The sequence below is a fragment of the Glycine max genome, chromosome 6, assembly GCF_000004515.6.
Source record: "Glycine max cultivar Williams 82 chromosome 6, Glycine_max_v4.0, whole genome shotgun sequence".
NCBI classification, from domain to species: domain Eukaryota; kingdom Viridiplantae; phylum Streptophyta; class Magnoliopsida; order Fabales; family Fabaceae; genus Glycine; species Glycine max.
The window spans coordinates 6,033,930-6,047,310 of record NC_038242.2 but is presented as its reverse complement, the minus strand read 5'-3'; the positions used below and the strand labels follow the sequence as shown (position 1 = coordinate 6,047,310).

The 13,381-nt window shown below is 30.8% G+C and overlaps 2 protein-coding genes across 2 annotated transcripts; both read right to left on the bottom strand.

Moving 5' to 3' along the window:
* Positions 1-566: 566 nt before the first annotated feature.
* LOC100305513 (uncharacterized) lies at positions 567-3,898 on the bottom strand. Its single transcript, NM_001249507.2, is given in 8 exon segments — positions 567-693; positions 960-1,034; positions 1,299-1,372; positions 2,338-2,449; positions 2,657-2,729; positions 2,843-2,898; positions 3,463-3,539; positions 3,725-3,898. Coding segments are annotated over 8 exon segments (702 nt in total). The 5' UTR covers positions 3,834-3,898; the 3' UTR covers position 567.
* Positions 3,899-6,322: 2,424 nt separating this feature from the next.
* On the bottom strand, positions 6,323-8,845 carry LOC100778704 (cation transport regulator-like protein 2-like). Its single transcript, NM_001255799.2, is given in 9 exon segments — positions 6,323-6,755; positions 6,874-6,953; positions 7,052-7,123; positions 7,435-7,475; positions 7,599-7,655; positions 8,025-8,081; positions 8,165-8,241; positions 8,323-8,436; positions 8,689-8,845. Coding segments are annotated over 8 exon segments (675 nt in total). The 5' UTR covers positions 8,432-8,436; positions 8,689-8,845; the 3' UTR covers positions 6,323-6,573.
* Between the last annotated feature and the right edge of the window lie 4,536 nt (positions 8,846-13,381).

Genomic DNA, 13,381 nt, shown 5'->3' with positions numbered 1-13,381 from the left:
GGCTTTAAGCTTAAATTTCAAATTTCAGTCAGTTTCATAATTCCTTATAATTTCTTCTCTTACTGTATTCACAATTAAATTTATCCTAAGTTCTTTTTTAAAACTTCGTCCAATGTATAGGCTATCGTGATTATTAAGCCCTTCAAATAATTCTTTTCGAACTTTCATTTTTTGTAGAATAGAAACCATCATTATAGGTCATTCAAAGAAATTCCTATAATTCGTTTAAATTTTTCAAATAAATTTAAAAAATCAACCAATTTTTTTATAATAATAAAAACTTAAATTATGTACTACTTTGTACCACTAACTACCAAAAATAAGAATTTAAAATGATTTGATAATTGCTTTGTATCAACACCAATTCACCAAAGTTTACATGTTACTTTGGAGCTATATGATGAAACAAAGGTTAAACATGGTACATAACACAAGGATAACCTGACCAGAAACAATATCCAACCAAACAATGTAATCGACTCCACAAATCGTTAACTAGTTCATGAAGGAGAGGTGACAAGATATAATCTATCCGGAAACGATTATGAACACAGAAACTTCTTCACTTCACATGCTCATCGGCTCTGGGACACCAAGAATGTCTAGCAGAGAGTTGTGGGCCTCCATTTCCTCATGCCATAATGGAAGTTGGTCGCCAGGGTAGAAATTCCTGGTCACTCCCTCTGAGTTTATCTACACAAGGATTTCAAAAATCAAAATCAGGTGATTTCAAATCATTGAGCATATGAATAAAAATATGAAGTTGTTTTTAAAATACAAGTTGTCCTTTTGAGTCAATTCAGCTTGTTAAACATAAATTGAGAGTGTGGGTTCAATTTCCCACAATGCATTATGCCTCTTTCTCAATCCGTTGTCCCCCTCCCTTATAAGATATACTATGATTCTCACTTTGTGGAAAATAAAGAAACAAACACAAATCACTGGTCAAGATGTCTTACTATGACTGTTCGCACCACCCCACCACTTGCACCATCACGAGCAATAGCCAGTGAAACTGCCTTTTTTACTAAATCCTGTCATACAGCATCAAAATATACTATCAGCAATAAGGATTTGAACAAAAAATATCTTACTCAGAATTTCTAATAGCTTCTAAATTATGAGGCTACTAGCCAGTGTTCTTATCTTAAACATATTGTTGCAATAATGAGAAAATCAGATTAGGTCCCCAAAACTAACATCCACAACAATTTTGTGCCAGTCATTATTATTGACTATAAAAACCTAAAATCATTCTTTTTTAACATAAGAGAAGCAGTAAGAATCCAAACACACACCTCGGCTTCATCCTTGGTCATTCCCTCTTTCCAGGCTTGGTCAAAGAAACCATACAAGTAACTGGACCCAGATCCTGCAAAAGACAAATCAAGTAACCATAGCTTTACAAACAAAAGCCATGCATCCCAAGGAAAAAGCTAACAGGCTAGCAATGATAAATTTAGAAATAATAATAAACATAACAATAGAAAACCCATGTACACATTTTCAACAAGCAATGATCCGGGCTTATTCCAAAGTGACATCTCTAATTATATATATGACACAGACAGAATGACAGATACAATAAGACAAGGACATAGGGATATGGAAAATTTTCAAAATCATAGGACATGATAGGGCTAAGTGCAATGCATAAGTTTTGTATACAAATACATAAAATACAAATCTTAAACGAAAAGAAGCAATCCATGTTCTAAAAGTAAGCATGAGTCATAAAGACAATAAATCACAAGGGTAGACATATACAAATTGTCTCTGAAGTGTCTGACACAAATATGTTTTTGTGACACAAGGCTACTATATTGAAGTGTCTGTGCATTCTTGACTGAAATGATATGACTAGTAAAGGGAAAAGGGATACATTAGAATCAAATCATTAGACTAAACAAATTCAACATCAACCATTCTCCAATGAAGAGATACACCATTATACAAGACTAAGCAACACTATAAAAGATACATATTAAGAGAAGAAATTTATCAGGTTCCTTTTATTTTTCTTCTTTCCCTCCAAATCAGACCAGAAAAGCAGAGATAGGGTGTTCTTGGGTCTATTGTCCTCCGACTTTGATTTCTACAAGCCTCTATCTCTGTAGTCTAAAAACAATGAAGAATGACTTTTGAAAGGGTCCATGCATCACTCATTCCTATTAACTAAATTAGATCTACCCAATGTCAAATCTTAATGTCAAGGTAATACTATGGGCAATTGATACAGAAAATATATGTATATAGGGATACTCACTCGGTTAGTTGAACATGAACAAAGAAATCATAATAGAAATTGTTCTTTAATACATTTAAACAATGAGATACCTCCGATAGCAAAAGGTTGCTGTACTATTGTTCCACCCAGAGGAACTCCATAAATTTGTCCACCTTCATATTTATCCCAACCACCAACAATTAACCCGGTCTGTAAGAAATTCTGCCAATGAAAATAAATTTATAACAAAGCCAAATATCAGTTGCCTTGGTCTCTTAATAATAGATAAATATATAGAAGAGAATACTTGGAATCAGAGTATAGTAAAGGCTTAAATACACGATGCTTGTCACTGTTACTATTATTATTGGTGGAAACTCAACCATGCAAATTGAATTGAATTACCAAGAAAAAGCATCAAGGTCAAACCTTATTGTTATATGCGAGAAGCCGGACAAGGTTTGCAGCAACTTTAACTGTCGCAGGTTGTCCAAGTTGTATCCTACACAAATACAAACTCACAACTCACAATGAGGTAAAATCATTGTAAAAGTACACACTAAATCATAGTCTAAAACTTTACCTTAAAAATCATATTTTAGTAAAGTCACTTACGTGTGTTGGTGAAGGAAGTAGCGCACATAGTCAGAGACAATCTGAGAATCAGCAGCCTGTAAAAAGAATGCAGATTGTTATTTTCAGGACATAAAACAATAACAGTGTACGAGATATTCCAGTCATCTTCTGCAAGATTATAATGCCAGCATGTTTAGTATCTCATATGACTAGAACAAACAAAGAATAATATATTAGATTATTAGTTTCGTGAGTTCAAACAGAACCTTCACCAAATCGTCATCCATGGATTCCACAGACATTGATAAGATTACTTTTAGTGAAGGGAAAATTTTGAAAATGACCAACATATGATGTAAGAAGTCGAGGGGAACATTGATAATAACAGACCAAACAGCCAAAGGCCTCATTCTCTGCCAATACATTCAGTTAACAACAACTGTGTTTGAAACCCTATATTGTCAAACCTTAAAAAATAATGTTCAACACCATACATTATGAGCGAAACAGCATAATTACATCAGACACAGCAGACAAATATCCAAATTAACAGTAACACGAAATCAACTCCAGGCTAATAATAATGATAGGAACAAATCACCATAATTTCACAAAATTTGGACATCTACACAAAATTGATGGGATAGAAAGAACAATACCGATCCAGAGCGACACACGTAAACATTATCAGTGAGCTGTGTGATTTTGTCCGATGCTCGGTTGGCAACATACACTCCTGAAAGAGGAAAAAATAAACAAACACATTACTTCCCAAAGCAACAGGAAGAATCGAATCTCAATCCTCAAACAAAAGAAGCGTGTAATTGCCCAGAGAAAGAAACGGTCAAAAGAAAAGAAAAAGAAAAAAAACGAAAACCCTAAATTAATTTGGGATTGGTTTGGGAAGGAGAATGAGTGTACCAGTGCTGGTTCGAGAGTCGGCTCCGAGAACGACACCGCCGTTGTAAGTAACGCCGATGATAGTGGTTCCCATGGAATGCGGAGCACTGAAATCGACTTTCTGATCCATGATTCAACACCGAAGCAACAACGAGAAGAAGAAAAGAGTGTAAAATGTTGAGTGCCCTAACGAATAAGAAGAGAAAAGAAAGCAGATCTCACACTTCTTATTCTTCTTTATCGCAGACCAACTTGTTGCTTAAGTTTTTTCTTTTTTCTTTTCTTTTTTTTTAGTTAATTTTTCCTCTCATCTTTTTTTCTCCTTTTCCTAAGTAATTTGATGTCACACAATTTTCTCACTCAATAAAACATCCTCAATTTCATGTGTTTCATCAATTCTATTTTATCTTATTAAATTTTATTTTGTGTAGATAATTATCAACTCCTATTTGATCTCATTTTTCTTTAAAAATTAAATAACGGATAAAACATATTATTACTACATAGCCACGAGGTATGTTGAAGCATTTTCTAGGAAATTGGAACATCAAGATATTTATGAATATGGGTTATCGGTGAATTTAAATTGACTTAAATTATTTGGATTATATATTTTTTATATTTGGATCAAATCCAAATTAATTCATTTAAATCTATCAAGTTTTGGGTTGAATTATGAACTGTAATATATATATTCATTAACTTGTTAATGTGTATTAAAATAATATTTATTATTATTTATATATAATATATAGTTTGAAATTTTTAAAAATTAATTATTATTATTATTATCATACTTAGTAACTAAGAGTCAAACTATATATTCTTTTCTTAATTCTCATGATTTAACTTATCATTCTCACCAAATTAGAATTTTAACTCTCATTTTTTTTTCTATTGCATCTCACACGGTTACAACTCATAATCACACCTTGTCGAAAGTTAAAAACACACTGAAATGATGTGACAAAGATTACTAAAAATCTTGACTTATAAAAAATATTAGATTTTAAATACATTAACAAATAAATTTAAATGTTTTTTTACCTATTAACTCAACTTAATCTAAAACGTTTATAGACATGTCAATCTTGAGTGGAGTTTTATTTTTTTTCTTGAAAAATTCATCTAAACCAACTTATTCAAAATTGATTAGGTTGAAACACTAATTTGATCAAATTGGCCTGCGTGCACCTCTATGTAACATTGTTTAGTTGTGGAAGCTAAACTATGGGCGATCTTCTATGGTATGTATTGCCGTTGGAGCACATCTAGTGAAATTAATTACGGAATCCGATAATTTTGAAGCTATTTGAATGCTTAATGATGATTTTGAACGTGACACAGATTTTGCTGAGCTCCTAGGTGAAATTCGAAGTCTGAAAAGACAGTTGCAATTTTGCATAGTTAGACATGTTAGGATAATTGAGCTGTCCATACCAAATAATGTGATTTGTTTTAATTATGTCCTGCTTTTTGGACCTGGGGTGTGTTTCTTGTTCAATCCATTGAACAAAAAAATAAAAGCATAGTCATATGGTATGGTATTGTTTTTTCGTAGTCAGACCCCATGAGTATATTCTAACTTATGGAGTTTTTTTTTATTTTTTTATTTTAAGAATTGAATAATATATTAGGAGTATACAACACTCACACATTATCTTATCCTAACTCAGTTAGACTCCCCTTATGCATAATTAGTCTTTTTGATCCAATGAGTTGAGATACAACACCTATAGTCTCTAACCCAAAGCAAAAAAAAAATGTTAGATTTAATGAAAAATAATTCATTGAATAAACTGAATATCAGTTATCATTATTTAAATTATTCAAAATAAATTAAGATAAATAAAAAAGAATATTGATGTAATGTATTTTATTTCACTTTATTTAGTATTTACATTTTTTTTTCTAGTCAATTTAGAATAATGATAAAAACTTATCACACCCAAACATTTTAAGGAGTCTTCAATAGACTAGCAAGTAATTTTTGTGTGACTTACGTGGGTTATACTTATTTTTATGTAATTAAAATTTAGATTAAAATATAACTTTTGTTCTTCAATTTTTCTAAATTGATAATTTTAGTTCTTTTATTTTTTAATTGAGACATTTTATTTCTTAATTTTTTTAAAAATTAATATTTTAGTCACTCTATTTTTTAATTGAGACATTTTATCCTCTCTTTAAAAAAACATGTGATTTTAGTTCCCTTGATCAATTTTAAATTTGTTGATTGTGTATTTTTTTAATTATTTTTTAATAAATTAAGCTTATTGGAAATTACATAATTTTAAAAAACATTTTCATGTGTATAATAAACAAACATTTGTACATAAATCAACGTTTAAAATTTGTTATAAGGACTAAAATTACAAATTTTTTAAAAATAAGATGAAATGTCTTAATTAAAAAATAAGAAGCCTAGAAGCATAGATTTAAAAAAATAAGAAAAAAAATTATATTTTAACCAAACGCGAATACACGAAACACAAATAGACAAGAACTTGCTCAAAACAGAAGTATTATTCATTTCGAAGTACTAGCTAGCTATTAACTCGGTAAGATTGAATGCAGAACTGATATAAAAAAAACTGTGTAAGATCGCCGTAAACGAAATAAATAAAAAAAATGAAACTTTTTCAATAATAACACTGCAGTCTGCAGAAGTAAAATATCCGCGAACATTCCAATTCAAAATATTGCGCCTCACTGAATTTAAGCAATATCTCAAGGGAATGGCTGGAAAGCCGCTAAAAGTAGGCGAAGAGGAATAGATATGTGATGTTATTTAAATTTGAATGAGGGTTAGCAGGAAATCAGTTTAGTAGCCGAACTCAGCGTCAGTTTTTGGTCATCTCCCCCCTCAGCTATATATCCATTGCAATAGGTTCTGGCAGTGGGTGCAGTTGAAGGGTAGGGATTGTTACATGAGGAGGGTGTGGAAGTTGTGCTGCTCCAACCAGTTTCTTCTCCTTTGGTACTACATTTCCCATTCCAAGTACTTTCCTCACTTCATTGGCAAGCTCTATCACTAAGTCATCCTCATGGCCTGCACATCAAACCTCTTGACTCATCAGAATGCCCCGCAAATTTAAATGCGAAGCTAGTGACATTCAGAGAATAATTTTTGACTGCATATGTATGTGTAAGTTAAGGAGATAACTTACCAATATCATACATGGCCTTTTCTAGAAGGAAAATGTAATCCCTGTTGTTTCCGCAAGGGCCATATGCAGTTGCTATTTGCCTGAACGGGTTAGCAAAAATTAGTGCAACCGAAGGATAGGTCGCCAACTTCACATATAAAAATGGGGAGAAAAATGCCTATAATAATTAATAATATACCTAGCCATGTCTTCAAGTGGAGCAGGTCCCAGGTAGTATTTGTTGTTCACTTTGTCTGGAGTAGATGTGAATCTGTGGATTGACATGATTGGTATTTAGCAGACTTGTACTTTGTCCTCTTAAGTATGAATAAGAGATTTTGAAAAACTAAGCTATCATTTTGTTAAAACAATAAATTTCTTAATTTGAAAAACTAAGCTTAGTGCATGTTTGATTACTTATTTCGGAAAAATAATAGCTTATTTAATATTTTTGCCTCTTTTTGTCAGAGATTTTGAAAAACTAAGCTATTATTTCCTTAAAATAATCAATTTTCAAACAAAAACTTATATATCGGTATGAATAAGCTTAAGAAAATCATAAAAAAATGTATAATAACTTACACTATTACATCAGTTAAAGTAGGGTGCAGTGAATCTCCTTCCTGCAAAAATAAATAAATAAGATAGCAAGTTAGAAGTAGTAACCATTATTAAATATTAAAATAACAATCACTTGCAAGTAATTGGAAAGAGAAAAAAACCTTGACAAATTGCATGTAACTCACCTTGAAGAAGTTTACAAGAGTCTTTCTGTCATATTCACATTCCCGTCGCTCCAAATACTACACAACAAAAAGAGTGGACAATTGAAGCCCAAAAAGTACATGTAGTCTGAAATCACTAATGAAATACCATAGAGAGAGGCAAAAGTGGAATTATAATCCACTGATCTTGGATAGAGACAGGCAAGATAAGATTGTAGTGGACAAAAAACACCACCAAAGGCAAAAATAATCCTCATAAGGCATAAAATTATGGCTTATAGAGATTACTAACGAGAAAGGCCACAAGTTAAACAAAATAGAAAGCATCTATCGTTCTGAAAACACAACAATAATTTCTAAAAGGGCACACGCTATTAAGAGCAAAAAATTATTGCAAGCTGCATTTAGAGTTAGTTTGGTATCTGTCTAAGGTGAAAATAATTTTACCTGCATAGCCAGTTTTTCCTTTTCAGGGCCTCCTCGAACACAATAAGCAGCTCCCCACTGCAGAATGATAGAAGAAATTATAAGAAAACAAATCAACAAATAAGAATTAAAGTACTGCAAAGGCATAACAATGCACTTACGCAAATAGCCCCTTCCTTCTCCTCCAACGTGCAAGTTCTTGCTGGGTTTTCAGGTGTTCCCCGGTGATCAATGCACGCTGCAAAAAGTAATTAAAACGCCATGTCTAAGAAACTGTGGAAGCTGTGCAAAAATAATTTCACCGGCTCGTGTGACTTACCTAAATCAAACACGCGTCTGTAGTCCTTAATGAAACCTATAATCTTCTCATTGTAATCGAATCCAGGGTTCCACACCAGTGAACCGTAGCCAAAAACCCAGAAAACCATGATTTCTGAAGGGGGGGGGGGGGGGGACGCAGCATCAGTGATATATTCATAAAATGAATGTATAAGTTGAAATAACCATTAAAAGATTCAATTAATTGTCTAAGCTTTAAATCAACGCCACATTCGTGGTCGTGAGCTGCAGGGACAAATATCTGAGAGACCAGAGCGTTTTATTGCGGAATAGAAACAAATTAATTTGCTAATCAACAATCATCGACATAAAAACGAGAATGCCTGAAATAGAAAAGGGTTCTTACATTTGGATCTGAAAAGTTTGGGAGAGGATTTACGAGTGGGAGAAAAGAGAGGAAATGCTAAACGAATAGGGTTTAGCTAAGAAATTAGGGTTGGTGATGGTTCCTCTCTCTCTCTGCTCTTTTTTGTTTTGTTTCTTCTCTTTTCTGAGTCTGAGAAGGCGTGAGAAATAACACACACGAAAGATATGTATTTATGGTGTGTGTGTGTGTGTGGTGGCACGCGGATTCAACGTCCTTGCTGGCTTCCTCCAACAACACAACATGTCTATCACGTGCCTCACTTTCATACACCCCTCTCCCATGCCGTGAATGTGATGTGTCATCTTAAACTTTCTTCATCTTACATGTTTTTGTTTCTGAGTTTCACTTTTACTAATTTGATTTAACATTTTAATATATTAATCAAGGTTTTTTTATAAAAAAAAAATATTGTACTTAGAGTGTTAGTTAAGGAACTAAAATAAAAAATATATTTATTATAAAAATTATAAGAAAATATGAAAATGTCAATAAATAATATAGTTTTTCATATTTTGATAAAAAAATCAATTTCTTAATCAATGTTGTAACACAAAACATTTGATTAGCATTTCACATTAATTAGTAGGTATTGGCCGTATTGCCAGTTAGTACTATTGGTATTGAACATTAGTTACTTGAAGAAATTTTTAACTGCAATTTAAATTTTTTTAATGAGAATAATTTTGTTAAGAAATTACTGTCTTAATAAGTTAGGTAATTATTAATATTTTTTTTAAAAAAAAGTACATGTTATCGTAATTAATATTTGTTGTTGTTTGCAGTCAAATAAGAATATGTTGATTAAATACCATATTAATTACATTAACTGGCTAAATAATTTTTTTAGATAACAGATTATGTAAGTACTTTTAAAAGTTGTGATTTGAGTAATGGTGCTTGATTTAAGGAGTCATTTTTGAAGAACGGAAATATGTAGAGAGTAGTAGGAAGATACATTGAACCTGGACGTATGGAGTTGGTATCGTTATCTGTGCAGAGCACTTGACTGAAGCGTGTGATTCAAAATTTTCAAATTGCAGAAAGAATTGGAATTAGAATTTAGAAAAGTGGCTAAAACAGAATTAGGTTCAATGAATGTGGACATCTTATGTTACGAGCTGCGAATTTAATGGTTGGCCAGTTAGGTAATTCCTAATTAGGTTCCACTCTCCAGCACATTTGGAAATTTGAGATTATGACTTGACTGGTGTTAAATTCTATGGCATTCAGAATACTAGTATAGCAGCAGTAGCCACTAGGTAGTTGGTGGTGAACAATAAAGGAGAAAAGTAAATGTTTCAAGAGAAATGAAAGAGGACACCCTCTCTAAAAATAAAAAAATAGACAAAATTGTACTTCATTACATTTCACCCTCTAAATTTTTTATGATTCAATTATTTTTCTTTTCGGACTGAAAGAGAGAATATCTGGATTGGAAGAAAACACAGAAAAATCTTATATGATCTGGTATGTCCGACAAATCGCATTATATATCAACCCAAGACCAACATATAACTTTCTGTTCTATAATAATGTGTTGTATAAAAAAATCTTACAATAAGTATTATTTAAATTTTTTAATATAATATTTTTTAAATTTATATTTCTTATAATATCAATTATCAACAATAAAAAACTATAAATAAGTGAATGATAGTTAGATTAATTTGTAAAATTATTACTAATTTGTCAAATAATAGACAAAATTAGTAGTACAAAATTAATAGAGAGATTCATTCAATGGGATGCGACACAATTTTTTGAATTTGAATAAATTTTTACTGATAAAAGAAAAAAGAAAGTATATATATAATGTGTTTCTAACATTTTTAAATAAAAATTATTAAAAAAATATTACCAATACATCTAAAATATATTTTAATGTGATTTTTAAAAGAAAAAATATTTATCAATTCTTTAATAATATTTTGAATATAAGGTAGAATATATTTTTTTTTCCAAGTTAGAGAGAGGAGGATCTCTCTCAACCATTGAATGCTAATTCTGCTTGTAATATCGTGGCATGTAACTCTTATTTATCTAATATAATAAAAATTAAACACAGATTTTTTTATTAAATAAATTATTTTCACTCATGGGAAAAATGTGAAAAACAAGAAGATCTTATTTGCATTAATTCTTTGGATTATAAAATATATTTAAAAGTGAGATGAATATATATATTGTTTTGATAAAAACAAAATTAAAAAAATCACTTTTCTATTTGTAATATTGTATGAATAATTTAACTTTTATTATATAATTCAGTCTTTCCTTTTGTTTTTCTCTGAAACCAATGGATTGAAATTGGCAGTATGCTCACAATTTTTTTTCCCATTCTTTCACTTCCGAAAAAGTTTCACAAATTTTATTTATTTTTCATTTCTTTCACTTTCTAAAATGTTCCAAACTATTGAAAGAAAGAAAAATAAATTATTTTTGGTTCATTTAATATCAATTCGTACTAATTCATTCATTGTTTTTAAAGTAGTATTAGAGTTTTTTTTCCTACTGATGACTATGTTTCGTTAATAACTGTGAGCACATAAAAAATAAATCATTATTATTTGTGTCAAATGATGTTAAGAATCAAAATGAATAAAAAACAAATAGTTAGTGGTGTATTTTTTTTAAGAATAAAATGAGAAACAACAAATCATTATTTTCTCTAGTTTTTGTTTGCCACTAGGGTAAATTGGAAGTTTTCGTAGTATGATTTGATTCAATTTTTTAGGAGAAAAAATTCAAACCAAACAAATAAAATAAAGAAGCTGATTGGTTAGTTTCAATCTAAATATAATATCAAATTTGAATCAAGTCAACCCCAATTTTTATGATTTATTTTGGTTTGATTTAACTTTTTAAAAATTTTAAAATATATTAAGTAAACACACATAATTATTATTATTATGTTATATTATTTTAAAAATATTTTTTGTATCAAATTGCTCCTATAACAAGATTATTTCTCACATTTATCCTTCATTTTCTTCTAACTTAACAATCAAATGCGATTTATTGATTAGGAAGGTTAGAATAAAAGAAAATAAAAGATGGAAAATGAAAAATAACTCTTTTAGGGTGACATCTACCATGGACCAGCATTTCAAATGATTCATGCGTGCATTACTAATATTAGCCTATGAATTTATTTTTTATAATACTTTAATGGCTGAGATTAAAGGCAAATAATTATTTTACAATTAAAATAAAAAAGTAAAATGACAACTTAATCCCTTTCTTCTTCCTTTCATCCCATCCCATAATCTAGAAAATATCCATCGGAAAATGGGGATATTACACAAGTTTTTCTCCCACAACGGCAAACCTGTCCTCACCGCGCAGCCTCTCACGGTGGTCCGTGCAACCATCGGCACACATGCTCTCGCAACACCGACGACACATGTGTTCTTTCTGCACCGCCGACGAACTCAAAGAAGACCACAAAAGAAGAAGAAGGTGAAATTTGCCTCAACTCCATCAACCACCGCCGTTCAAGTTACAAATCCAAAATCAAAGCACAGTTTTTCACCAATTTCAGATTTGAAAAAAAAACTCAGATTTGTTGATGGACAATGGATTTGAACATGGACTTAATATTGAAGTAAACGGTGCAATGAGAAAATAAAGCATGCTCCGTGATTTGTGTTGTCGCCTTCCAATATCTTAACTTTGAAGGATCTTGGTCCATGTAGCTTCTCCATTATCGTAGCAAGTGGTTATGCAGTTTCATTATCGTATGATCGATGGTGGCCGACGAGCGGCGGGGGAGGGCACCAAAGGATGGAAAGATAAGTTACAGTGAAAGTAAAGTTAAGGTTAAAAATGACTTTTAACTAAAAAAAATGACATTTTTCACTGGTTCATGGTAGAAGCCGCCCTCTTTTAGAGTTACTATTTTAGTAACTTGATGGTCCCTAATTCCTTAAAAATATTATATAATTTATGTTATTAGAAAATAAAAAATAAAAGGAAAAAAATGTGAAGAGCATGGAATGGGAAGAGGTGATTGCACTAACTTGTTTGGACATGGAGATTTGGGATGATGGGAATCTTGTCTGTGATTTATTTTAAAGTCTTGAAAATGAATTAATATTGTGTCATGCTCACTAACTTAGATCAAATGAATTATAACTTGCATCTAGTTTTGCCAAAACGAGGTGCGTCATGCTCTGGAGCAGAGCGGCAGCGGCTAACAATAAACACAAAGCAAAATTATTAATATTGTGTTATAGTTTTTAAAATATTGTAAGGGAATCCTTAGTAAAATAGTTTTGGCTTAATCGCAAAAGTCTCCTCTTTTTTATTTCATAAAATCAATTTTCTTATTTTTTCAAAATTTACTATCCGAGTTCGTACAGAAAAAATTAAAGGTTGACGACTAGCTTATCCTCACTTGGGCATATAATTAATTGTTTAAAAAATATTTATGTGTTTAATAAATATCATTGGTAACTAAAATGATTAATTATTTACTTTATGTTCAATTTATCCTCATCAACAATTAGATAACTAACAATTATCTCATAAATAATTATTCAACCCCAAAATATAAACTTCATTCACCCAAAATTCCCAACCTTCATATTATCAAAAATCTCTAATTCTCAAAATTAGTAACACGAACCCAATCTAAACAATTTTCCTATGAAAACTCAAATAGTAAATTTTA